General features: G+C 46.5%; 1 protein-coding gene across 1 annotated transcript in view; it reads right to left on the bottom strand.

The window, feature by feature from the left end:
• Positions 1–4816: 4816 nt before the first annotated feature.
• The window catches only part of LOC115099601 (5-hydroxytryptamine receptor 3A-like), a 34086-nt gene continuing 12194 nt past the window's right edge, over positions 4817–26708 (bottom strand). Inside the window, exons 6-10 of the mRNA XM_029617334.1 lie at positions 21837–22006; positions 15095–15240; positions 11581–11791; positions 7430–7654; positions 4817–5079 (exon numbers count right to left, since the gene is read on the bottom strand). Of these exons, the coding sequence (XP_029473194.1) occupies positions 4817–5079; positions 7430–7654; positions 11581–11791; positions 15095–15240; positions 21837–22006 (1015 nt within the window). The remainder of the gene's footprint in view (positions 5080–7429; positions 7655–11580; positions 11792–15094; positions 15241–21836; positions 22007–26708) is intronic.

Raw genomic sequence — 26708 nt, forward strand, 5'->3', positions numbered from 1 at the left:
CTCCCTAGGTGTGTGCGTGCGTATCAGTGATTCCTTAAAGGACCCGCAGCAGGAACCTGGCCTCGGACCCGGATGCTGACGTCAGATCCTTCAGCGTATATATGCTCAGGCCTTGCTCCAGAGCATTGCCTTTGCAACAGGTCTCCTTGTACTCAGAGTACTCATTGCTACCTTGGATTACCTTGTTCTGTGTTCCTGTTTGGTTCCTGGTTCCTGCTCCCTTTGTTCGTCTTGTCTGTGTATTGGATTTTCCGGTTTTGATCTTAGCTACGCCTGACTACTCCTGCCTTCTCCAAGCCTTGATCAGTGCTATGTCTGACCACGCCTGCCTTCTCCAAGCCTGACCTCTGCTACGTCTGACAACGCCTGCTGTCTCCATGCCCTGACCATTGCTTTGCCTGACAACTCCTGCTATCTCCGTGCCCTGACCATTGCTTTGCCTGACTATGCCTGTTATCTCCGTGCCCTGACCATTACTTTGCCTGACTATGCCTGTTATCTCCGTGCCCTGACCATTGCTTTGCCTGACTATGCCTGTTATCTCCGTGCCCTGACCATTGCTTTGCCTGACAACGCCTGCTCTCTCCGTGCCCTGACCATTGCTTTGCCTGACTATGCCTGTTATCTCCGTGCCCTGACCATTACTTTGCCTGACTATGCCTGTTATCTCCGTGCCCTGACCATTGCTTTGCCTGACTATGCCTGTTATCTCCGTGCCCTGACCATTGCTTTGCCTGACAATGCCTGCTCTCTCCGTGCCCTGACCATTGCTTTGCTTGACCACGCCTGTTATCTCCGTGCCCTGACCATTGCTTTCCTGACTACACCTGCTATCTCCGTGCCCTGACCATTGCTTTGCTTGACCACGCCTGTTATCTCCGTGCCCTGACCATTGCTTTCCTGACTATGCCTGCTATCTCCGTGCCCTGACCATTGCTTTGCTTGACCACGCCTGTTATCTCCGTGCCATGAGCATTGCTATGAACGACTGTGCTATAAACTTTCTCAAGTCCAGAGCTCTTCGTTGCTTGCTACAACTCCCACTTGCTGTCAGCCTTGATTCTTGCCTAACAGTGACGCCTCTGTCCCTATCCTCTGGACGTGGGCTGCTAAGGCTCAGGCCTTTCATTGCTCGGGCACCTTCAGTCCCTCCTTGTTCCCTGGTGCCCGCGTTCCCGCACTAAATCCCATCCGGGATAGAACTACGCCATCTACCGGCTGCTATCTCTGGGCTGAACCACCTTCTCTCTCCAGTTACCTTGAGGCCCGCCTAAGTCCTGCCAGCCCCAGCACCCAAAGGCTCAACCTGAGGGGAACGTGGGCTGGTATAGGTGAAGCTCCAGTGGCCTCCAGCTTCAGCCCCCTCCACCTGCTGACGATGGGGACCCGTAGGTCCTTGCTTATGAGTTGCGTCAACCCCACCTCAGCCCAAGGGTCCACCTCCAACGCAACAGATAGAGAATGGAAAACATGCAGCAACAGAGGAAATATAGTAGAACAGAGAACAATGTCAGCATGAAATCGGTCTATATTATGGCTAGCAAATAAAAAATTAAAAATCAAACTTCTCTGGTCATAAGCACAGGGATATGTTTCTCTGGAGAGGCACCTGAACAATTATTTCTCTTCTATTTAAAATACTTCTTAATCAACCCCTGCAGAGGCTTGTGAGTCACCAGACCCAGGAGGAATCTAGAACATAAGAACATAAGAAAATGCCATACTGGGTCAGACCAAGGGTCCATCAAGCCCAGCATCCTGTTTCCAACAGTGGCCAATCCAGGCCATAAGAACCTGGCAAGTACCCAAAAACTAAGTCTATTCCATGTTACCGTTGCTAGTAATAGCAGTGGCTATTCTCTAAGTGAACTTAATAGCAGGTATTGGACTTCTCCTCCAAGAACTTATCCAATCCTTTTTTAAACACAGCTATACTAACTGCACTAACCACATCCTCTGGCAACACATTCCAGAGTTTAATTGTGCGTTGAGTAAAAAAGAACTTTCTCCGATTAGTCTTAAATGTGCCCCATGCTAACTTCAGGGAATGCCCCCTAGTCTTTCTATTATCCGAAAGAGTAAATAACCGAGTCACATCTACCCGTTCTAGACCTCTCATGATTTTAAACACCTCTATCATATCCCCCCTCAGTCGTCTCTTCTCCAAGCTGAAAAGTCCTAACCTCTTTAGTCTTTCCTCATAGGGGAGTTGTTCCATTCCCCTTATCATTTTGGTAGCCCTTCTCTGTACCTTCTCCATCGCAATTATATCTTTTTTGAGATGCGGCGACCAGAATTGTACACAACATTCAAGGTGCGGTCTCACCATGGAGCGATCTTTTTTTTTTTTTTTAATTTAACATTAGTTATTTCAATCCAACCCAGAAACCCAAACCAATAATAATAATAATAAGCCTGTTACTTCACTTTCAATGCATATCCAGCATAGCTCTCTGCTTCAACGGCAGGGGAGAAAGACTGATACTTCACGCATATCCAGCATAGCTCTCTGCTTCAACGGCAGGGGAGAAAGAGTGATACATCACGCATATCCAGCATAGCTCTCTGCTTCAACGGCAGGGGAGGAAGACCGATACTTCACGCGTATCCAGCATAGCTCTCTGCTTCAACAGCAGGGGAGGAAGACCGATACTTCACGCGTATCCAGCATAGTTCTCTGCTTCAACGGCAGGGGAGAAAGACCGATACTTCATGCATATCCAGCATAGCTCTCTGCTTCAACGGCAGGGGAGGAAGACCGATACTTCACGAACACCGGTATGTAAAAATAAATAAATAAATAAATATCCAGCATAACTGTCTGCTTCAACGGCAGGGGGAATGAAGAAAAGTGGATCTATATACAGACAACAACCAACAAGGACTGAATTACATAGTCTGGGTAAACAAATAAGCATGGGTGTAGCTTGCTTATTGCGGCGGTTACTACCCCTAACTAATCAAGCTTGATATTTCACTTAGAGGCAGTTCCAACACTGCTCTCTACATTAATTTTTTAATTTTATTTATTGGTTTTTATATACCGCCGTTCATCCTAGGATATCGTGTCGGTTTACAGGAAAACAAAAACAAAACGTCAGAGCGTTGTACATAGAACAAGGTAGTAATAATTATGAACTAGTATATAAATAACTAAGGGAAGAAGTAACGTTGTTCATATAACAAATTAATAGTTAAGAACTAATACATAAATAACTAACAGTGAGAATAGCTAAGTAATTTAAATGGCAAAAACTTAGAGGGAAAGGAGGGGGGAGGGGGGGGAGGAAGGGAGAAGGGAGAGGGGAGGGGGGGAGGAGGAGAGAGTTGTACGTGCAGGGGTATTTAGGGAAGTTGTATCATAGTGGAGGGAGAAAGTGATGGAAAATGTCTATTGTGCTTGCTAAGAGGGTAGAATGAAGTGGGAAGGGGGAGCGGGAGGGATCAAGTGTAGGCCTGAGTAAATAACCATGTCTTGAGATTTTTTTTGAAGATTTTTGGGGACTGTTCAAGTCGTAGTTCAAGTCGTAGATGTTCAAGTCGACTGTTCAAGTCGTAGATGGGGGTGGAAGGGAAAAAGAACCAAAAGGTTACTAAGGGCCAAGAGTAACATAAGTATGAGGGAAAAAAAAGTGTGAAACTTGCTGGGCAGACTGGATGGGCCGTTTGGTCTTCTTCTGCCGTCATTTCTATGTTTCTATGTTTCTATGAGTCTAAAATCAAAGAGTAGATTACATAGGGGAGTGCAGTGGGGAGGAAGATGAAGAGCACATGCACACTCGCTTCCACCCCCACACTCGCACAGTGGAGGAGAGGTAGGGGGAGAGAGGGTGAGTAGAAAATGGAGGTGGGTTCTACCCAACCCCTCACACACACACACAGACACTCACCTCCCAATACTACTTACACATCCAGCATTCACAGCCACATCACACACACACCATTCCCACACAGATGAGGGGAGCATGGGGGGAAAGTGCATGCAGACACCACTCACACCAACACAACACATACTACCCACACCACCACATACATATATATACATACATATATCTCACTCATCACCATATATCTGCACCCCCCTCCACCATCATTTGCCTTCTGACCTACACCCTTCCCCACTGAACACTCCCCCCATACCCAGAGACACCTCCCTCCCCCCCCCCCAATAGAGCAAATGCAAGACACTGACAATGTACACTTTCAGCTAATGCAGTCGTACAACCTGCTTTTTGACATTTGCCAGGCAATTATCACTTTCCCTTTTTTTGGGGGATTCCCCTAACATCCATGCCCACCCAGTTGTGGGGGAGGGGGTGGAGAATTCTATAGCTCTCTCCCTGCTCTTCCTTTCATTAGAGTCACTTTCCAGCCGGGCACCAACATGGAGTCTAGAGCAGAGCGCCCAGCGGCAGGGTTGGCGAGAAAAGTGAGTACGGACACAGCCCTTAGTAAATACATAAATCTTGCACGCTGGAGGAGGGGCCGTGTGTGCATACATGTCCTATTAATCACACATTTTGTCTTATTCCCATTCCCCACAACCTGCAGCAAGGCCCTCCACTGCCCTCTCAGAGTCACAGGTTTTTACTCTTTTTTTTTTTCCTTCCTTTTTCCTGGAGGATCACACCAAAAGGGCATGTTTCAGCTTCAGTGCCTTTTCAAAACCAGTCTGGGATCTCCAAATTATGTAGAATCCGCAGCCTCTCCCAGCCTCCAGGATCTTAAAGCCATCGCCTGTGTTGCGGACTCCGTTCTCTGCCGGACATTTCCTTCCACCTCTTGAACCCCTTGTGGCAAAGGGAATGGGGGCACTCTACACCTGGTACCAAGTGCCCCAGGTGGCCCCCAGAATCACCGTGTACACCAGCATGAAGAGCAGGTACATGCGGTACACCAGGGCATCCAGAACGAGGCCAATGCGCAGCCACTCCTCGGCGATCTCCTGCTGCTCAAAGTAGTTCTCCATCAGCTTCCTCATGGACTGTAAGTCGCTGGAGATGCTGCGAAGGAGGAGGTGCATCTGAGGGCTGGACTGAGTGAGGTCACTGCCTGCTCCCTCAAGGCCGGCATTCTTCTCTACAGAAAGACGGGAAGGAAGACAAGCACTGAACAATTGGAGCGAAACGGAAGAGGAAAGACGTTAATAATAACTCAGGCTACCTAAACATTCCCCCTATCAAAGATGCACATCTGGCAACCACAAGAGAAAGAGCCTTTTCAATTGCCTCACCTAAACTTTGGAACACCCTACCTAAATTCCTGAGAACCCAACACGACCTAAAAATATTCAAAAAGGACCTAAAAACACTAATGTTCCACAAATTCTACACCAACCCTCAGACGTCTGATCATCCCAACTCTCAACTGAACTCTCAGTTATAAACCTCTTAATACCTTCTCATCTCCCTGAACCTGCATACCCTCCCCATCTAACCTAATAATGCTCTCTGGACTTGATATGCTTATTTCTGATATTGTTCAAATTGTTTTTACTGTTGCACAACTGCTAAGAAAAATGTATACTTTTGTAAACCGTTGTGATGGCTCTACCGAATGACGGGATATAAAACTCAATCAATCAATCAATCAATAAATAAATAAATAAATAAATAAATGCATGCAAGACGAGCGGTGAGAGAAGCTGCTAAAGACCTGATGATCTGCACACCTCATCCCGACGGGATGAGGTGTGCAGATCCCTCGTTAAGCAAGGCGCCAGCCGTTAACCCCCAGCGCTCAGAGGTGCCTAAGCTTTACTCAGGTTTTCTTAATGCCACTCAGAGACGGAGTAAAGTTTCTGGGGTTGACCCTGGAGTTTGTTGTATGCATTGATGTGCATGTGTTTTCTGTGCATAAAATACGATTGGTGCACATTACTGTGTGGAGAACGGGGTTTGTGTACCTAAACATTGTGCACATAAAACAGGAGAGGTGGATTTTAAAAAAGTGTTGCTTGCGCGTTATGTGGGCTGCTTGCGAACAGCGCAGGTTTTTAAAAGCTGCGATTTATGTGCGGGTATATCCCCGCGTGCGCGCCAAGAATAAGGAGGTGTAAAAAGGGCGTGGAGTGGCTATTTTGGGGCAGAGGCAAAAAATGTACACGTGTAATTTCGTATTTTAAAACTGGAGGCCACCTCGTTTTTTGGGGTTTTTTTTATTTCTTTTTGATAGTTGGATTGTTATTTGCTCTTTTGAAGAATGGTTTGTACTTGGTTTTATTTTCTGTCAAATGAGTAAAGATATTATACAACCCCCCCCCCCCCCCCCCAGGCCGCACCACACGTAGGCCAGATATCCGCGTAACTGTACTGCTGCTCCCGATGAGGTTCAAGTCTGTAGATCTCGAGTTTTAGGGCTCAGAAGACAGGGTGAGGGGTCTGGGTCAACTGGGGGACGTGCAGGATGAAGAACCAGAGGGGTCTGGAAGATCTTTATATTGACTGGGCAAATCGGTGGAGTCATTGGAAAGATTAGGAACGTCCCTCGCGCGGGCAGGTTTTAAAATCCGCTTACATACGTGCGTTAAAGCCGGCAAAGTCCTGTGGAAGTTACGTGAGGTAGGTCTGCTCGAGTGTCCTCTTAAAATTAGGAACATATGTGTGGGTGGCGTGTTTCAGATCATGCGTGCGCACTTGTGCGTGATTTAAAGTTGCAGCGTGTATGGATGCATGGGTGCTCGTTTTGAAATTGGCGTGTCTGTTAGGAGCATAACTTTTCTGTACACAAATCATAGGATAGGTCACCTAAATCATGTTTTGTGTGCATTAACTATATGATCTATGATTGCATAAACCAGACTGGTGGGTATAAATTGGGTTCCTTGCACAGAAATTGTACTTTGGGTGTGCTAAGCCTGTCTTCTGGGCACATCTTCCTTTTTCTTACTGCCCAGTGTATTAGGATACCTTTAGCTGACTGCATTGGGAGCTCAAGGATTTTTTTTTAGTGCATGGGTTAAGAAACTATGCACTGAATTTCAGCAAATGCCCAGCTTATTACATCAGCCTCAGAGGGGATGAGAAAGAGAAAGTTATTATTTAAATCACTGTAAAACTTAAAAGCTTTTTTTTTTTTGGACAACTTCAGAAGTTAGCCAGACAAACCTTGAGTTTTGAATTTCCCTCCCCGCTGATTGGATACATTTTAGCCATATTTTTAAAATTATTATTATTATTTTATAAATTATCCTTCTGTACCAGGGGCCTAGCTTATGTTTATATGGCTAACTCTGGCCTAAAGTTAGCTGGATAATTTAAACAAAATAGAGCCCCAGCAGCAGCCGATTCTCCTGCCCACCAGGCTAAAAATAAAGTAGCAAGAGCCGAGCAGCTCCCCCGAGCCCTTCCACCAGCCAGATTCCCCACTTTTAAATAAACAAACCGCTTCCACTGCCATCTGGGTTCCTAACATGAACCGTCCTCCTTACCTTGTGTGATGCTTTCAATGATGAAGGAATTGGTCACGCTGCCACCGACAAACTGCTCTGTCTTCCTGTAACACACAAGGCTTGCCAAGTAGTGTAGAACCAGGCTGCGAGCCCAGGTGGGCACCGCCGGACACTGTGATGAGCCCCGGTGAAGAATATTCATCACAAAGACTGTCTCCAGAAGCCCGATGACGAGCAAGGCCAGACACAAGGAGAAATAGATGCCTACGGGGAAGAAGCAAACTATTCACAATCTACCGCTTAGCCCAGAACACATCCATCTCCCGTCCTCCCGCTGGAGAGAGCACCAGCAACTTCCTTTTCAGCTTGGACCAGGCAGCGCCAGTAGCCCACCACCTGCCTTTTATTGGGCAGATATCAAGAGCCTCCTTATTTGTCTTGCAGGGTCAGGAGGTCGCCTGTTCCTCTCTGCATGGGGCCTAGGTTAGGACCAGAAATTTCCTTCTGGATCCTAAGTGTAAAGTTTGGCTGGACACAGGGAAGCCCCTTGACCGACCGCACTCACCCCAGGATGTAAAAATAACTTCTCACGGCGCACACACAGCCATCAGCACGCTGCCTTGCTTCCTCCCTTCCCCCAGGCTCCTCTTAGGTGCACGCTCGCTGGCATGTCTGGGACCTGAGGCAGGAAACTCAATGCAGGCGCCCACTCATGATGTCCTGCTACAAGCTGATACCTCAGCAACAGGGCTCTTACCTAGCTGTGCAGTGTGTGTCATTTTTGTTCCTGGTTTGCCTTGTTCTGCCTGCCTTGCCTCACCTGCCCTGCCCCGTCCAGCCAGCCTTGCCTCGCCCTGGGCTCTCCTTTCTCTGTTCTTCCCATCCCTTACTTGGATTGACCTGACCTCTGCCTGCCGCCTGCCTGACCCATGCCTGGATCTTGTCACTGCTGCTTGCCCTGACCTTGGTCTGTTCCTGACTCTGTCTGTTCTTCTTGGGACCCTCACCTAAGTCTTGCCAGCCTCCAAAGCCCAAGGGCTCAAACTGCAGGGGGAGGAGGCTGGTAAAGGTGAAACCCAGAACTGATCCCTATTCCTGTGAGTTTGCCAGCTGTCAGGCAGTGCCAATCCCCACCACAGTGTGAGGGCTCACAGACCATGACAGATTGCTGAGGCCATGAGCTTTGCGGACTCGTCCTTAGCCCAAGCCCTACTGGAGCTGACCTTCCGAGTTCAACAGCTGCAGAATCAGCTCCAACAAATCACAGGCCTAGTTGGCCAGATAGACACCATTCAGGCCCAACTTCTGGCACTGCACTTACGGTGCCAGTTCAGGCCAAGAGGCCTATGCCACATCTGCCTCCACCACCCAAAGCCTGCCAGGGATTTCTAAACCAATGCCTTAAGCAGTTCAAGCTGCAAGTGCATCACTTCCTGTCTGACTGGATCAAGATCACCTATGTCTTGTCTCTATTCACCGGCTCAGCTCTGGCATGTGCTTCTCCTCTCTGGGAGCAGGATAATCCGCTCATAACGAATTTAGAACAATTCCTAAGACAATTCTGACATGTCTTTTATAAGTCCAGATGCTCTTCTTCTGCCGCCACTGAGATGTTCTGGCTCAAACAAGGGTCCAGAACCTCTAATTACTACACCATTCAGTTTCGAACATTGACCTCTAAATTACGCTGGAATGAGCAGAGACTTACGACTTTCTTTTGGCAAGGATTGCCAAAAGGATTTGTCAAAAAACTGAACTCCTCATCATCTCTAACAAACATTCCTCTCCCTCCATTCCCACTGCGTACTCCTCCACGCTCTTCCCCTCCCACACCTGTAGCCTTGGCGTCCTTATTGACAACCAGCTCTCTCTCAAACCCTTCATTAAATCTAACCTTACTGACTGCTATTTTAAACTACAAACCATCAAAAAACTCCGGCCCCTCTTATTCTTCACTGACTTTCGCACAGTACTACAGTCTGTTATCTTTTCCAAAATAGACTACTGTAATGCTCTCTTCCTTGGTCTCCCTGCTACACACACTAAACTGTTGCAACTCCTACAGAATGCCTCAGCACGTATCCTTACTAACTCCAGAAAACGTGACCATATCACTCCTACCCTTATCGAACTCCACTGGCTACCAATACAGTCTCATATCCTTTTCAAAGTTCTCTCCCTCATTCATAAAAGCATCATCAATGAAAACACTGACTGGATCAACCCCCCACTGCTTATCCGCACATCCACTAGACCTACTCGTACTGCCCTCCAAGGGACACTCCGCACCCCCTCTATCAAATCCACGAAACTTATTTCCACAATGAACAGAGCCTTTTCCCTGGCCGGCTCCACACTTTGGAACTCTATGCCCCCAGACTTGCGCACTGAAACATCTACACCCAAATTTAAAAAAAAGCTAAAAACCTGGCTATTCTTACAGGCCTACCCTTCCCTCAACAACCATCTTCCTGATGACCCCCTAAGCTGTGTATAATGCATTCCCTGTATTATCCTTTACAATGTGCTCCTGTTGACTTTTTCTCGCAATAACTTTCTCCCCGATGACCTCCTGAGCTGTTTACAGTGTTCTCCATGTATTATCTTTACAATGTGCTCCTGTCAACTTTTCCCTCATCCGTCCCCGGTTGAGGAACCGTCGTTCCCTGTAAATAGTTACCCAGTTACTATATGTTCATGTTTTTCTCTTGTATGCATAGTTTACTGTTCTATGTAATGGCACTGCCAAAAAGTTTTAAGTTATCTGTAAACCGACACGATGTGCAAACGGTTGTCGGTATATAAAAACCTATAAATAAATAAATAATAAGGATTGGCGGAGCACATCAAGAACAAGCTTGCAGGCCGAGAAGTCCCTATGGATCTTGAGGAGCTTATCACCCTGTGTATAAGAATTGATATCCAATTTCAGGAATGCTCCAGAGAAAGGGACAACTATCGATACCATTTGAAGTTGGCTCACAACGCCGGTTGGTCGTGCCTTCTAAAGACCCAGCTTCAGCTTCAAGTTCAGAAGAACCCATGCAACTTGGAGAGCCATGCTGACCAATGAAGAAAAACAGAGGCAGCGACGCCTCAACCTATGTTTATACTGAGTGGGTCAAGGATGTATTACGCCACACACTGTCCCAAAAAAATAAGAAACTTCTAAGCCTAGGGTTGGTCAATGAGGCAGCCCTAGGCCATTCCCCAGGCTCTCCTCAGTTATTAGTTCCTGTCAGCCTCATGTCTAACAGTGCAGAGATTCACACGGAAGCCTTTATGGATGGAGCCAGGGGTAGCTTGAAGAATGGAGATGAATGGAAGATTGCATTTAATACCCAGGATGGACATTATCAATATTTAGTGATACTGTTTGGTCTCTGAAATGCCTCGCCATGTTCCAACACTTGGTTAATGAGATTTTCAGAGATCTCCTCCAGTCATGCATGTTAGTCTATCTAAATGATATGCTAATTTTTTCCCACTCACTGACCCAGCAACGTGAGCATTGGTCCTCCAGAGACTTTGAGAGAATCACCTCTATGCCAAACTAGAGAAATATACATTTGAATAAGTGGAATTATCTTTCTTGCGCTACAATGTCTTGCATCATGGTCTTCAAATGGACCCAGGAAAACTGAAGGCCATTCCAGAATGGCCCCGACTTGGGGGCTTTAAAACTCTGCAATGGTTTTATTACAGGCAATTCATCCACAATTATTCTGTTTTAGCCACCCCCATCCACATCCCTGAACAAAAAAGGCTCAGACACCAAGAATTGACCTGAAGAAGCCCTCCGAGCCATCTGAACATTTGCTTAACTTAATGCAGCATTTGGACCCTCAGAAGCTTTTTGTTGTCGAGGTATATTTCTATGCTACCGGAGATGGGGCTGTCCTCTCCCAACACAACAAAGGGACTCTTACTACGCTATTGGAGACAGCTTCTAGCTGTCACGCTTGCCTTGGAGGAGTGGCATCATTTACTTAAAGGAGCTGCACATTCAGTCACTGTATATATGGATCATGAAAACCTCCAGTATCTCCAACAGGCACAACAATTTAATTAATCCCATTGGAAAACGGTGCGGAAGCAGCTGGCAACAATCTCTTTGCTACTTTCATATTTGTTCTCTCCTGGGGCTCCCTACGCACTTGAGCTGTCCCTGGTTTCTTCCTACCACTTACCAATGAGAGGTGTTCCACTAGCCGTGGCTGGCAGCAGGTCATTGAGAATGAGCAGGAAGACCGTGTACCCCAGGAGCAGAGTCATCTTGAAGGAGGCTCTATCCACGGTGTGGGGTGGCAGATTAAAGCTCAGCACATCGATCAACATGAGGAAGGCACTAGGGATGAGTAGGTTCACCACGTATAAGCTGGGCCTTCGCTTCAGGATGATCTGGGGGGGGGGGGGGGGGGGGAATCACAAGTACAGCGGCATCTTCATTTCTCAGCCCAGAGGTTTCAGAACCAGTCCCAACAGATTCAGACAGAGAGACGTTATTGCATTGCTACCTGACAATCTGAGATGATCCAAGAAAAGAGCAGAGTGTTGTGTCTTTGCCCAGTGCGAAACAGAAGAAGCAGAAGGAATGAGAACAGGTTTATTATACAGCTCAAGGGTCTACACACAGACAGAGGGAGGGCAATTTTCAAAAGAATCCAGATACGTAAATCATTATTTATACAACTTGATTACCCTGTTAGAGAATTGTTGCCTTGATTAGATTGTAAGCTCTACAGAGAAGGGACTGGCTCTTACATGTTTCTATATAGTGCTACATATGTCAAGTAGCACTATAGAAGTGATAAGCAGTAATGGTAGTAGTAGACAGCCGTCTCAGTTTTCTGTATTCCAAATTCATGATCCTTGCCCTCAACCACGTCTCAGACTCTCTTAGATTATGTCTCATTCTGTCTATGCTCTCAGGGGTGACCACTTTGCTACAGATCTTAGTATCATCCGCAAGGAGATGAATGTTTCCTTTTAACCACTCCACAAGGTGGTTTACAGAGATATTGAACAGAATTGTTCAGGACCGATCCCTGAGGCACTCCACTCATCATCCTTCCCCTGTTAGTGTGAAATCAATTTCCCACCACCCTCTGCTATCTATCGCTCGACCAGCATCTAATCTAGTCCATCTCCATAAGACACCCCAGGCCGTTCAGTTTATTTATGAATCTCTAATGTGGGGACAGCATCAAAAGCTTTGCTGAAATCCAAGTAAGCCACATCCAAGGAGAGAAAAGAGATGAGAGACATTTTCCTTCTTGAAATAAAAGATTGTGATGGAGAAAGATGGTAAATGAATGCTAAATGTGTAAACAACGGACAGAAAAATCTAATAAAGAAAAGTGTTGAAAAGAAAAAATGATGAATGTATGTGACAGCCAGATGTGCAGAGAGAGAGAGTGCCAGGAGGTCTAGATTAAAGCCAGATTGGGTCAGCCAGTCTTGGGTGGGAGCAATTCTGAGGCTGCACGTGATGAGTCACACGGAGGCCAATATTCAGCGCTACTTAGCCAGAAAAATAGGGACGTATCCAGCCACTTCTCCAGCTAAGGATTGGGTAGGAGGGGAGCACAATGGGGAGAAGCTACTTATCCAGTTAACCCTTAGATTTATCAAAATGCTATATTTATAGCAGAAATAGTGCCTGTGATAAAAAGGGGGCGTGGCTAGGCTAATTTTCCTGCTCCAGCAGAGGCAGAGAGAGAGAGAGACCAGGATGTCACTTTACTATTTATACCACTTTAAGAGGGGGCACCTTTAATTCGGAGTGAGGGTTTGGGGAGTGGGGTAGGTTTGGGAGGTGGTGGCTTCACAGACACAGTAGGCAGTACGAACAGCAAAGTTGACATCACTGAAGATTTTCTGCTGTTTGAATCAATAAAAGTACAAGAGGACTTGATTTGTACAATGCACTCTCTACCTAGCTTCAAAGAATCTTAGTAAAGAGTGCAACAAGCTAGGTAGATGCTGCATCCGTCGGTCGCAGACAGCTATGACCGCTCTGCCTTACCTCTTTTTTACCTTTCTCCTCCTCCATGGATAAGATGGCTGCCTCCGGTGCCGAAACCCTCAGCGTCTCCAACACAGCATCGGCGCCCCCATCCGCCATGCTCCTTCCTGTGGCCTCTTAGGGCGCGCGCTGCCTACGCTTATCTACACGTCATGGCGGGAACCTCGGGGACGTCCCCACCGCATGACGTCAATATCTCTGGGTATTTAAGCCTCCGCTCCGCTCCTAACAAACGAGTTAGCAAGGACTTTGGTTTAGCTACTCTGACCACTTCTAAGCTGCACGCTTGGATTCCTCGCTACTCTCCGGGGTATCTCGCTCCTGAAGAAGCTCTGGGCACCCGCTACTCGGGGGCCTCTCGCTTCCATCCACCATTCGGGGTTTCTATTAACTACTTAGACAACCACTCCTCGGGGGTCTTTCTTATCTTTTCAGGATCATCTGCGCTCCTAGGTACTCACTCCTCGAGGGCCTATCCAGCTCAAGTATCCTGAACCATGGACCTTGGGTCCCACCTTCATCATCTACCAGGAGGATTCCTGCACTACTCTTCAGTGAGTGCCTCTATGCTCCAGCTCTCCATTTCCACCCTCCAGGTTCGGCTTATCCCGCTCTACGGAACACTACCAACCTAGTACATCTGGGTGAGACCATCTACATCTGAGACTGTCTGAGCTTACTGGCGCATTGCTGGACGTCTGTGCCATCCGTTCCTGTACAAGTATCATCTATCTACAGCAGTACAATAAAGCTTTCCCTCTCAAGTATCTGCTCTCTGAGTTTAGCCTATCGCTGTGGTTCCCCACGGGGCCCCTCCCCATGGGAGGAGTCATCACCACTGCGACTATGCCACAAACCCAACAGTAGAGAGTGCATTGTACAGATCAACTCCTCTTGTATCTTTCATCGATTCAAACAGCAGAAAATCTTCAATAATGTCAACTTTGCTGTTCTTACCTTCTACTGTGTCTGTGAAACTGTCCCCCAAACCTACCCCACCCTCCAAACCCCCATTCCGAGTTAAAAGTGCTCTCTCTTACAGCTTTGTAAATAGTAAAGTGACATCCTGGTCTCTCTCTCTGTCCAAACAGCATGTGCGATAAAAAACTTTTTGCCCAGCAACGCATAGCTAGTGCAGCCACAACGGATAGAAAAAAGGTGTATTTATTTATTTATTTTTATTTATTTATTTTTAATTTTTATATACCGAAGTTCTTGTAGGGACTACAAATCACTCCGGTTTACATAAAACAATGAACTGCCCAACAGAGAGCGGAGCTTTACATAGAACTGTAGAACATATGGAACAATATAACTAGATAACTCCACCCAAACTCCTCCCACTGCCATAGAAAATGTGTCATTTGCATGCGTTAGGGCCTTAATGCTAGAGTTCAGGCGCCAATTCAAAATGATAAATGACCTGTAACTTAGCAGATAACTGCCGACATTCAGACTTAGCCAGATAAGTTATATCTGCTATTGAGCAGGTCTAAAGTTAGGCAGATAAACATATCTGGCTAACTTAAAATGTGTTTGGGTATATTCAGTGGCACGGCTACATCACTGAATATCTCAGCTAAATTAGCTGGATAAGTTTATCTTCCTAACTTTCTTAGCTAGATAAGAACTAAATATGGAGCCCACGATCAATTTTCACCCTTCATGTCACTTACATTGAAGTTCACCATGTCCATCATGTCATGGCTGTAAATATTTTCAATTTTCACCAGCTCCCACTCTCCTTGAGATGTCAGGGCCTCTTTGGAAAAGCTTTCAATTTGGTCAATCGGCATCAAGAGACCCAGCTTTATGTGTTGAACTGTACACAGGGCATTGAAATACATGGTCAGTATGTTATGTCTACATATATATATGTATATATCATTAGGAGGAAATCTGGTTGGCAGGGTCCAACATAAGTCATGTTTGGATTAAAGTGGAGGTTAGGACTGGATAGCATATGTCATTGAAGGGGAAATGGAGGTCTGGTAAATTTGGGGGCATTGGGGGGCAGTAACCCGTTGGAGGAGGGCTTTGGATTGTTGGGAGAAGGGAGACAATGTTGGCCTGAAGGAATGGTGGAGAAAATTATTGATGGGGGAGGGCTGAGATGGATTAAGAATGGATAATGGGCGTCTACACCAGCAAACAGGGGGCCTCACAGTGGCCAATGGTGTGGGTGGACTAAAATTGTTGAATTGATATTATGAATTGATATTTTAGACAATGGGACCTATAATTAAATGGGATGAGTTAGGATTTCATATGTTTAATGGAGAAAGAAATGAAATTTGATTTATTGGACCATGGGTTAAAAACCTCATAAGGATTGGGTTGGCCCCAGGACAAAATGGGATGGATGATGATATGTATTATTTGCAAGTGTCATACCTTGGTTAATTTTGGTTGTATAATGATGTTGTGGCTTGTTATTGTGTTTATACTAACGTTTTTATGCTATGTTAATGATATGGTTTATCTATTTTGTACATTAATGAGAAGGGAGGCTATATGGTCTTACAGAGATTCTACAAATTATCAAATGGCACAGCAACCAATGTATTAATCCAAACCTACTTTATACAAAAATCATTTATAGAAAGATATTCCAATCATTTATATATCAAAATCTAAAAACCCATGGGCACATGCACATCTACCATAGACAAATCCTTACATTTTTGTACTGACTCATATAGATGTATGTAGATTTATGTAAATTTGATTAATATGTTGGTTGCTATTCCATTTGATCATCTATTTTGTACAGCACTTTGGTCAAACTGAATGATTAAAAAAAAGTACTCTAGAAATAAATTAATTAAATCAAATAAAATTTCTGTCTTCGAGTTTGTGAAATCCATGGCCATTGCTACTGCAGGCCCATTATCTTCAGTATTTGTGTCCCCAGATCTAATCATTTAAAGCACATGGACCATTATTAAAATGTAAGAAACAGGAAGGCTTGACTGGAGATTGGGCCCAATTTATCCACGTTAAAGCAATCCTTCCCACCTTCTGATTATGAAACTCAGACAGCAATCACTGGAAACACTTCCATGGAAGACACAAAAACAAAAAGCAAGAAACCGTAGCGAAAGGGGTAACAATATTGAAAGTAACTGAGGTTTCCTCATGTCGATGACCACTCTTCATGATGCAGGGCCTTGTGTCTTCTAGTAGTACTCTGATGTCTGGTGTCAAGCAATAGTTACAAGCTATATTCGTCCAGAGAGCACGGAAAGTATTTCTAAGGCTCATATCTTCTCTCTTACACTGATCTTATCTACCTGCAACATGTACCGAATGTAAGTTACATGTTTCGGTCCCTTTTAAACTAAATTTTTAAACTTTCACAGTAGCCATGTAAACTCATGGCCTCCTTCCAGCTTTCTTAGTTTAGCTTTGACTTTAGTAGTTTCCTAATCTGAAAGAAATAAAGCTCCAACTACAGTGGAGCCTAAACTACATTTAGAGCGGTAGGCTCTGAACTAGTGACAACAGGGTTCAAATCCCATTGACACATCTCGTGACTTGAGCAAGTCACTTCACCCTCCATTACCTCAGGTACAAACTTACCTCACTTCACCCTCCATTACCTCAGATACAAACTTCATCAAGCTGCGGTAAAAATAGAAGAAATATGGTATGTTAGCGTCCCGAGATAAAAAGTGATGGAGAAAGATGGTAAATTAATGCTAAATGTATTAGGGCAATTACCGAAATACCATATCGCATATTTAAATATTGCGTGGCGCAATAATCTTTCGCATCACACTTCATTTTACGCGTCGTGCATCATTTTATGTACGGCGCATTATTTTCTTTGTTTATATATACCGGCTTCCTTCAGATGTCTCTTTGAGGGGGTGTCAGGAGTTAGAGGTGAGGGAAGGAGTTTGGTATTGGTGAGTAGTTGTAGTTGGAGAAGTTCTATATTCGATTACCTGATTGCATTGTCCTGTTTCTTGTTTCTCATCTGTTTATCTTTACCTTTGTCTATTGTATTTATCTGTGTGTGAAAGAACGGTGACATTTGCCGTGTTTGTCTGTGTGTCCCTTTCTGTTTAGAGAGTGGAAGAGGAGTAGGTGGGTGTGAGGATGGAGCATGAAAGGCATGTGTGGAGTTAGGGAGAAGAGGCATGAGGAGGGGAGAGAGAGCAGGAGGAGAGCAGGAGTGGTAGGGGCCAGAATGGTAGGAGGAGGAGGGGTAGGGACAGTAGGAATAGAGATAGGAAGGGAGAAAGGGATAGGAGGAAGCAAGAGGGGGAGGGGTCTAGGTAGGAGAGAGTGGAGGGAAGAGGACATCAGAGACAGAGAGGATAGAGGGTGGGGGAGTTGTAGGGGCAGATGCAGGGGGGAGGAAGGAAGGGAGCAGGGAATGGGAACGAGAGGCAGGAGTGGAAGTGGCAACCCAATCCTCTGGCAGCCAGGCAGCAGCTTGTCCGCGTCTTCATGTGTAGAAGTTCAGCATTGAGGATAACGAGCAGCTCATTGCCGGGGTCCTGGAGAATTTCAACATGCTCTTCGGCAAACAGGCTGCAAAGACCTCTAGGGCTGCCAAGTGCCAGATATAGTGGACTATCGCAAAGGTAATATTCTGACGGAGTGGTATCAAGAGGACTGTAGAGTGTTACGGAAGGCCTTGCATACTGTTATGGGAGAGCTGAGGGAGCGATCCCACTCAAGGAGATTGTGTGCCCTTGAGCCTCGGCACAGTCCCAGATGAATCCAAGAATCACCGAGGGTAGGTGAGGCACGTCCCAGCATGGGTGGAAGCTGACAGTCCAACCCTGTGCCGGACCTGCATGCTTTTGGAACCAACAATCATGATGTTGGTAATGAACAGTCCTCCGACTATTCCTGGCCCTTTCGGACCTGCCGCTGGAATGGCAAGCAGAGCAGGCCGGACTCCGGACGAGGGCAGACGAAGACACAGGAACAAGGCACTGGAAACGAAGACACAGGAACAAGGTACTGAAGACAAGGATTCAAACGAGGCAAGGTTCAAGGTATTCAAGGAATTCAGGCAACACAGGACATGGAGCTCCAACGAAGAACATGGACCTGACAGAGCGCTGGAAGGCAAGACTTCCAGGAGCAGGAAACTCTGATGCATGGCCAAGCAGAATTGAAAGTGAAGCCCTTTTATAGGCCAGAAAGCAGGCAACTCCCTGGGAGGAGTTCCAATGGGCCACACCTGGCTGGCCCTATAAGTATAGAGAGAAGCTGCAGGCCGACCCCTTAGAGAGAAGGGCAGGGCCCAAACCAGAAAGTCCAAGCTGAGACTGGAGCAGGCCTCAGGCAGGCCCCGATGACATTGAAGGCCTCCCAGGCCATGGAGCAAAATCCGGAAAGCCAGTTCAGGCGAGGCCCCGGCTTTAGAGTGGCCTCCAGAGAAAGGTGAGAGGCCTTCTGTGGCTCAGCTACAGGAGGAATCATAACATAGAGCAGGTGGCTCACCGCTACAGGGACATCAAAGCACAGCTGAAGAATAAGGTGGTCAGCAGGAACAAGTACATGCATCAGACCGGAGGAGGAGCTCCATGTCCCATTGTCATCATGCCTATGGAGGAAAACTCATTCAATGGCTGGGACCAAACTCTTCGAGAGCATGGATGAGGCCCTGGACATGACGCAAACGTGAAGTATGCTACTGGTGTCCATACTTTTTTGCATTGGATGCTCACATTGATATCAAAGTATACATTTTTGCATAAGATGTGCATGTGTACTTCTTAGCATTCATATTTATGTCTTCTTCTTTGTTTCCACAGTTCTTGCCCAGGAAGCCACAAGTCCCAGCTATGAAGACCTAGATCCCAACTGTTCATGGGATGAGCATGCAGTACCATTTCAGCTTAATGCACAGACACAGTAGTCAGAGGAGGAGGTGGAGCCACAGCAACAGCAGCAGCTTATTCAGCAGCAGGAGCAATTGGGGTTCCACTCCGTTTGAAGGCAAGCCTCAACATCGCCTCCTTCATGGATGACACAGACCTACCACAGGAAGTAGTACCAGCTCCAGCCTCACCAGCTGCCTCCAGCACCCCAGGTGTCATATGGCAGCACACACCAGAAAGACACCTATCTTAGCATGGGAGCCCAGCAATGCCTGTTTTGCAGCCAGAGAGGGTACCTCAGCAACCAACTCAGCTATCTGAAGCACAGATAGCTGAGTTGGTTGCTGAGGTAGACTGGCATCTACAAGCAGCGGTAGATGCTAATCTGCATACCATCTTGGACCACATTGAGAGGAGTCATGGCCTGCCCCTCCATAACATTTGGACAGAGCTAGTCTGAATGAGGGCCCAGCTCAACCACACCCATGCCGTGCAGCAGTAAACAGTAGTCATTACGCAGGGCCACACCATGGTGGCCATAACCAACACCAGTTTGACCAGTGCTGTACTTCAGCTGATACAGCTCCTGCCACAACCTGCCAGAGTTCCGTCACCATCTTCACAAGAGTCTACAATTCCTCGAAGAAGTTCCCAGTTGTCAGGATGGGCCCAGGGTCAGAGAAAACCCCACCTTCCAAGAAGCCATGTGTAGGGAAAGGAACCTGAGCCTTCTTGTGCCTCACCCATGATGTAACCTTTCATTGCCACTTCAGACAGTGCCAGGCTCATCCTGCCAGAAGATTCCCTGTGCTGGCTTGATGGCAAAGTTGTGGACCCATCCTGCCTGTGCCAGCTAGATGGTGAAGTGGTGGGCCCATCCTGCCTGATAAGTCCCTGTGCTGGATAGATGGAGGCATGGTGGGCCCATCCTGCCGAATGATTTCCCTGTGCTGGCTAGATGGCAAAGGGGTGGGCCTATCCTGCCTGAAGATTTCCTATGCCAGCTAAATGGAGGAGAGGTGAGCTGGTCTTGCCTGAAATGTCCCTGTGCCAGCTAGATGGAGGATTGGTGGGCCTGTCCTGCCTGAAAAGTCCCTGTGCCATCTAGATGATGTGGATGGTCTAGTGTCTGCCAATGTTGTCCTGCTGCTTCCTTCTTATGCCCTCCTCTATGCTCTACCTGTAGTCCTGCCTCCATGCTGTGGTCTCCAGTCACGGTCCTGCTGGTGTTTCATCTCCTTCTGCCTCCATGCTGCCTTCTCCAGGCTTGATCCTGCTGCCTCCATGCTGTCTTCGGCAATCCTGATCCAGCTGCTTGCAATGTCAACTTTGCTGCTGTGGCCCTTTTCAATCCCCTTTGAGTGCACTTTTTCAACATGGACTGTTTGTGCTTTTTCAGGAACTTTGCTGCCATGGCCCCTTGCAGTCCTCTTTAAGTACACTCTTTCAAAATTGACTGTCTGGGCCTTTTGTTGCCATCACATTGTTGTGCTGGCATTAGCTCTGACATTAGAGCTGTAGAAAATCCGGTGGTAAAGGGCAGCGGGGTGGCGAAGCGGTGGCCGGGCCTGTGCCTCTTTTTACTGCAAGCCCTAATTTGAATAATTTGTTTTTTTGAATCGCACGCACAGGAGAGCGGGTGCTTGCCCGCTCTCCCGCGATTTTTACTGTATCGGCCTCTTTATTCTTTGTTTGGTGAGGGTCAGCACATGTGATTCAGGTGAGGTTTTCTGCTGGCGTGTACTTTCTGTGTAGGGCTCTATAGCAGCCTGACTTGGTCCGTTTTCCTAATAGGAGGTGTATTGGTGTCTTAAGGCCTGGTGTAATTTTTCAGTGTTGCTTTTTCTTAGGTAAGGTGGTTACTGTTTGAGTGCAGGAAATTGGTGCTGTTTTGGTGTGGGATGTTTTCTATTTATGCAGTTTCTGTTCAGACAGAATACGTATCTTTTCCTTGTGTCATTCTTAACAATAAAAATAATACTGGACCTTTATTTTTTATTTCCGTTGTGAATTGTAATGAGCAGTGTGTCATACACGTGAGCGTGGTCTGTCAGGTGTGTCACGATGGGAAAAAGGTTGAGAACCACTGTGATAGAGGTCTATAAAATAGTGAGTGGAGTGGAACACTAATTGGTTGTTTATTCTTTTAAACAGTGCATTCAATTAAGTTACTTAATGATATATTTAAGTCAACACATAATTCATTGGAATTAATTTACTCAACACATAATTCATTGGAATTCATTGCCAGAGGATGTGGCGAAAGTTACTAGTGTAACTGCATTTAAAAATGTTTTGGACAAGTTCCTGGAGGAACCATATCCCTGGGATAAGCAGCTCAGAATCCGTCTATCCCTTGGGACCCTGCCAGGTACTTGTGACTCGAATAGGCCACTATTGGAAACAGGATGCTGGGCTTGATGGACCTTTGGTTTGACCCAGTATGGCAAATCTTATGTTTTTATGTTTCTAAGTGTCATGAAAGGTGGAATATACATTTAAAAAGAAAAGTTTTAATCTTGGCATTGGTATATCCAAGTCTTAGATATAAAGCAGAGCTCCAATCTCCTACCTGAATCCAAGAAGGATCCAAAAGTCAGCGAACAGTTCTGGATATCAAAGGGGAAGTGAAAAATACTAAGTCTGCAGGAGCTGACAACCCGCATAGGCTTCAGGTAGCGCACTTGACCTGTGTGCTGGACAAAGAGGTATGGAAGCTGTGGAGACTTGTCCTCATCCACACTGAAAAACAAAGAAATGACAGCTTAGCAAGACAGAAGCCTAACTCCGCTCTGAGCACATGAGGCTAGGATGATACAGGACTGGCACCTATTTTGTCTGTGAATCACTGAGTCAGAGTATGCACATTATCAATGGATCATGGGGCAGTGCACACATATGCCTGAATTATGGGTCAGTATATGCATACACCATCACTGGATCAAGGGGCAGTGCACACATATGCCTGAATTATGGGGCAGTATATGCATACACCATCACTGGATCATGGGGCAGTGCTCACATATGCCTGAATTATGGGGCAGTATATGCATACACCATCACTGGATCATGGGGCAGTGCTCACATATGCCTGAATTATGGGGCAGTATATGCATACACCATCACTGGATCATGGAGCAGTGCTCACATATGCCTGAATTATGGGGCAGTATATGCATACACCATCACTGGATCATGTGGCAGTGGACACATATGCCTGAATTATGGGGCAGTATATGCATACACCATCACTGGATCATGTGGCAGTGCACACATATGCCTGAATTATGGGGCAGTATATGCATACACCATCACTGGATCATGGGGCAGTGCACACATATGCCTGAATTATGGGTCAGTATATGCATACACCATCACTGGATCATGGGGCAGTGCTCACATATGCCTGAATTATGGGGCAATATATGCATACACCATCACTGGATCATGGGGCAGTGCTCACATATGCCTGAATTATGGGTCAGTATATGCATACACCATCACTGGATCATGGGGCAGTGCACACATATGCCTGAATTATGGGGCAGTATATGCATATACCATCAGTGGATCATGGGGCAGTGCACACATATGCCTGAATTATGGGGCAGTATATGCATACACCATCACTGGATCATGGGGCAGTGGACACATATGCCTGAATTATGGGGCAGTATATGCATACACCATCACTGGATCATGTGGCAGTGCACACATATGCCTGAATTATGGGGCAGTATATGCATACACCATCACTGGATCATGGGGCAGTGCACACATATGCCTGAATTATGGGTCAGTATATGCATACACCATCACTGGATCATGGGGCAGTGCTCACATATGCCTGAATTATGGGGCAATATATGCATACACCATCACTGGATCAAGGGGCAGTGCTCACATACCGGTATGCCTGAATTATGGGGCAGTATATGCATACACCATCACTGGATCAAGGGGCAGTGCACACATATGCCTGAATTATGGGGCAGTATATGCATATACCATCAGTGGATCATGGGGCAGTGCACACATATGCCTGAATTATGGGGCAGTATATGCATACACCATCACTGGATCATGGGGCAGTGCTCACATATGCCTGAATTATGGGGCAGTATATGCATACACCATCACTGGATCAAGGGGCAGTGCACACATATGCCTGAATTATGGGGCAGTATATGCATACACCATCACTGGATCATGGGGCAGTGCTCACATATGCCTGAATTATGGAGCAGTATATGCATACACCATCACTGGATCATGGGGCAGTGCACACATATGCCTGAATTATGGGGCAGTATATGCATACACCATCACTGGTTCAAGGGGCAGTGCACACATATGCCTGAATTATGGGGCAGTATATGCATACACCATCACTGGATCATGGGGCACCTCTCACATATGCCTGAATTATGGGGCAGTATATGCATACACCATCACTGGATCATGTGGCAGTGGACACATATGCCTGAATTATGGGGCAGTATATGCATACACCATCACTGGATCATGGGGCAGTGCACACATATGCCTGAATTATGGGGCAGTATATGCATACACCATCACTGGATCATGGGGCAGTGCTCACATATGCCTGAATTATGGGGCAGTATATGCATATACCATCACTGGATCAAGGGGCAGTGCTCACATACCGGTATGCCTGAATTATGGGGCAGTATATGCATACACCATCACTGGATCATGGGGCAGTGCATGCATCCACTAACCCTGCATCCTATGGCAGTGCTCACATACACTGTCCCTGCATCCACTGGATCACAGCGTCAAGGAGTGTAAGCATTATCCCTTCATTCAGGAGGAATGCACATTACTCCTAGATAATGTATCTAGCACTTGTGCACACTCTCACTGGATCACAGGGCCACTGTGCATACCACTAGTACCAGATCACAGGGTTTGACTTGTCCAAAAGGCCACTGGACCATAGGAGTGCTGAGGTCAGCCCGTGCAAACACTATCACTGGATTGGAGGTTAGTGCGTGCACACATAGAATGAGTAGATGACAGGGTTTGATATGCACTCGCTGTCCCTGGATCCCAGAGTCTGTTCAGATCTGACAGTCAGTGCTCGAGCAGGAAGGAAGGGTGTTTCCTCCTGCTATAGATACGGTGGCTTCCTGTACTGCAGTGTGTGGGATCCCATCACCAGAACAGAAGTGAAGCCTGTGAGTAGGGACGATAAATGCAGAACCAAAACCAGGGCCATATCCCCGATGCATATGTGTGCACTGCCCCATGAGTGCAGCCTTAAAAACTGACCAATTTATTAAAGCATAACCTTTCCAGGACAAAGTCCACTTCATCAGATGCATGAAGTTAAGTGAGCCTATAAGGTGCAACTCGATTCCTAACTAACATGACTGTCCCTCTGAAGATTTTTCCTTATCATTCACCCCTATCTGAATCACTCTCATTTTGTAATTTTTTCCTTTCTTGCCCCTGTGTTTTAATCATTCTGTATACTACTTTGGCAAAATATGTAAAATTGCCATGCCAATAAGACGATCTGAATCTGGGTAGAGTACAGTACATACCCATCTTTCAGTATCTGGCAATCTGTATGGTACTAGCACCTCCCTCAGTCTCCTGCAGTGAGTAAGGGACATGCACCTCCCTCAGTCTCCTGCAGTGGGTGAGGGTCATGCACCTCCCTCAGTCTCCTGCAGTGGGTAAGGGACATGCACCTCCCTCAGTCTCCTGCAGTGGGTGAGGGACATGCACCTCTCTCGGTCTCCTGCAGTGGGTAAGGGACATGCACCTCCCTCGGTCTCCTGCAGTGGGTAAGGGACATGCACCTCCCTCCTGCAGTGGGTAAGGGACATGCACCTCCCTCAGTCACCTGCACTGGGTAAGGGACATGCACCTCCCTCAGTCTCCTGCAGTGGGTGAGGGGCATGCACCTCCCTCAGTCTCCTGCAGTGGGTGAGGGGCATGCACCTCCCTCAGTCTCCTGCAGAGGGTAAGGGACATGCACCTCCCTCAGTCTCCTGCAGTGGGTAAGGGACATGCACCTCCCTCAGTTTCCTTTGGTGTGTATGGTACTTGCATCGTGAACCATAGCAAGGATTATTTTTCCCTATATCACTTGTCCACATTACATTTCATCTGCCATTTGGAAGCCCAATCTTCCAGTCTCACAAGGTCCTCCTGGAATTCATCACAATCCATTTGAGAATTAACTACTCTGCATAATTTTGTGTCATCAGCAAATTTAAGAACCTCACTCATTGTGCCCCTTTCCAGATTACTTATAAATATATTATAAAGCACCAATCCAACTACAGATCCAAGAGGCACGCCAGTTTACCCTTTTCCACTGAGAAAATTGACCATTTAATCCTATTCTCTGTTTCCTGTCTTTTAACCAGTTTGTAATCCACGAAAGGACATCGCCTCCTATCCCATGACTTTTTAGTTTTTTAGAAGCCTCTCATGAGGGACTTTGTTGAACGCCTTCTGAAAATCCAAATACACCACATCTACTGGTTCACCTTTGCCCACGTTTATCCACCTCTTCATAAAAATGTAGATTTGTGAGGCAAGACTTCCATTGAGAAAATCCATGCTGGCTGTATTTTTTTAGTTTTATATACCATCATTCGGTAATGCCACCACAACGGTTTACATATTTCAACATGTTTATCTAAATGTTCTGTGACTTTAATCTTTATAAGAGTTTCTACAATTTTTCCTGGCACTGAAGTCTATTGAACACTCATATACCCCTGGAGATAGGCTCCCTCTCATACACAAACACACACCCTCAAAAAATCCCTTTCACACACACACTCAGGCACAGAGGCTCCAAATCACACACACGCTCTCCTGTGCCTGTCATTCTGCACCCCCCCCCCCCCCAACACACACACACACACTCTCTCTCTCTCTCTCTCATAGGTTGCATCAATGTCATCAGCTGTTCATTGCCCCTTGGCCACAAGCAGGATAGACTCCAATTGCAGCCCTCCCTCTTCTTCAGGCATGAGTGGAATGGGCTCCGCTTGTGGCCCGCCAGGCATCTTAAAATTCTGCGCAAAAAAATGAAAATTCCGTGCAGGAGTGGAATTTGGTGCAAATTCTCATCCTGCAGTAGCGCAGAATTCCACCAGAAGTAACTTCCCTTGCTCTTCTGCAATGTGTATGATACATGAAATTCCCTCAATCTCCTGTAACATGTATGGCACATGGTCTCCTGCATCGAGACCACATGCACATGCCCTTCCTCAGTCCCCTGCAGTGTTTATGGTAAATGAAACTCCTTCAGTCTCCTGCAATGTGTATAGGACATGCATCTCCCTTAGTCTCCTGCAGTGTGCATGTAACATGCAGCTCCCCTGATCCCCTGCAGTAAGTATGGTACATGCACCTCCCCTGATCCCCTGCAGCGAGTATGGTACATGCACCT

The sequence above is a fragment of the Rhinatrema bivittatum genome, chromosome 9, assembly GCF_901001135.1.
Source record: "Rhinatrema bivittatum chromosome 9, aRhiBiv1.1, whole genome shotgun sequence".
Taxonomy (NCBI): Eukaryota; Metazoa; Chordata; class Amphibia; order Gymnophiona; family Rhinatrematidae; genus Rhinatrema; species Rhinatrema bivittatum.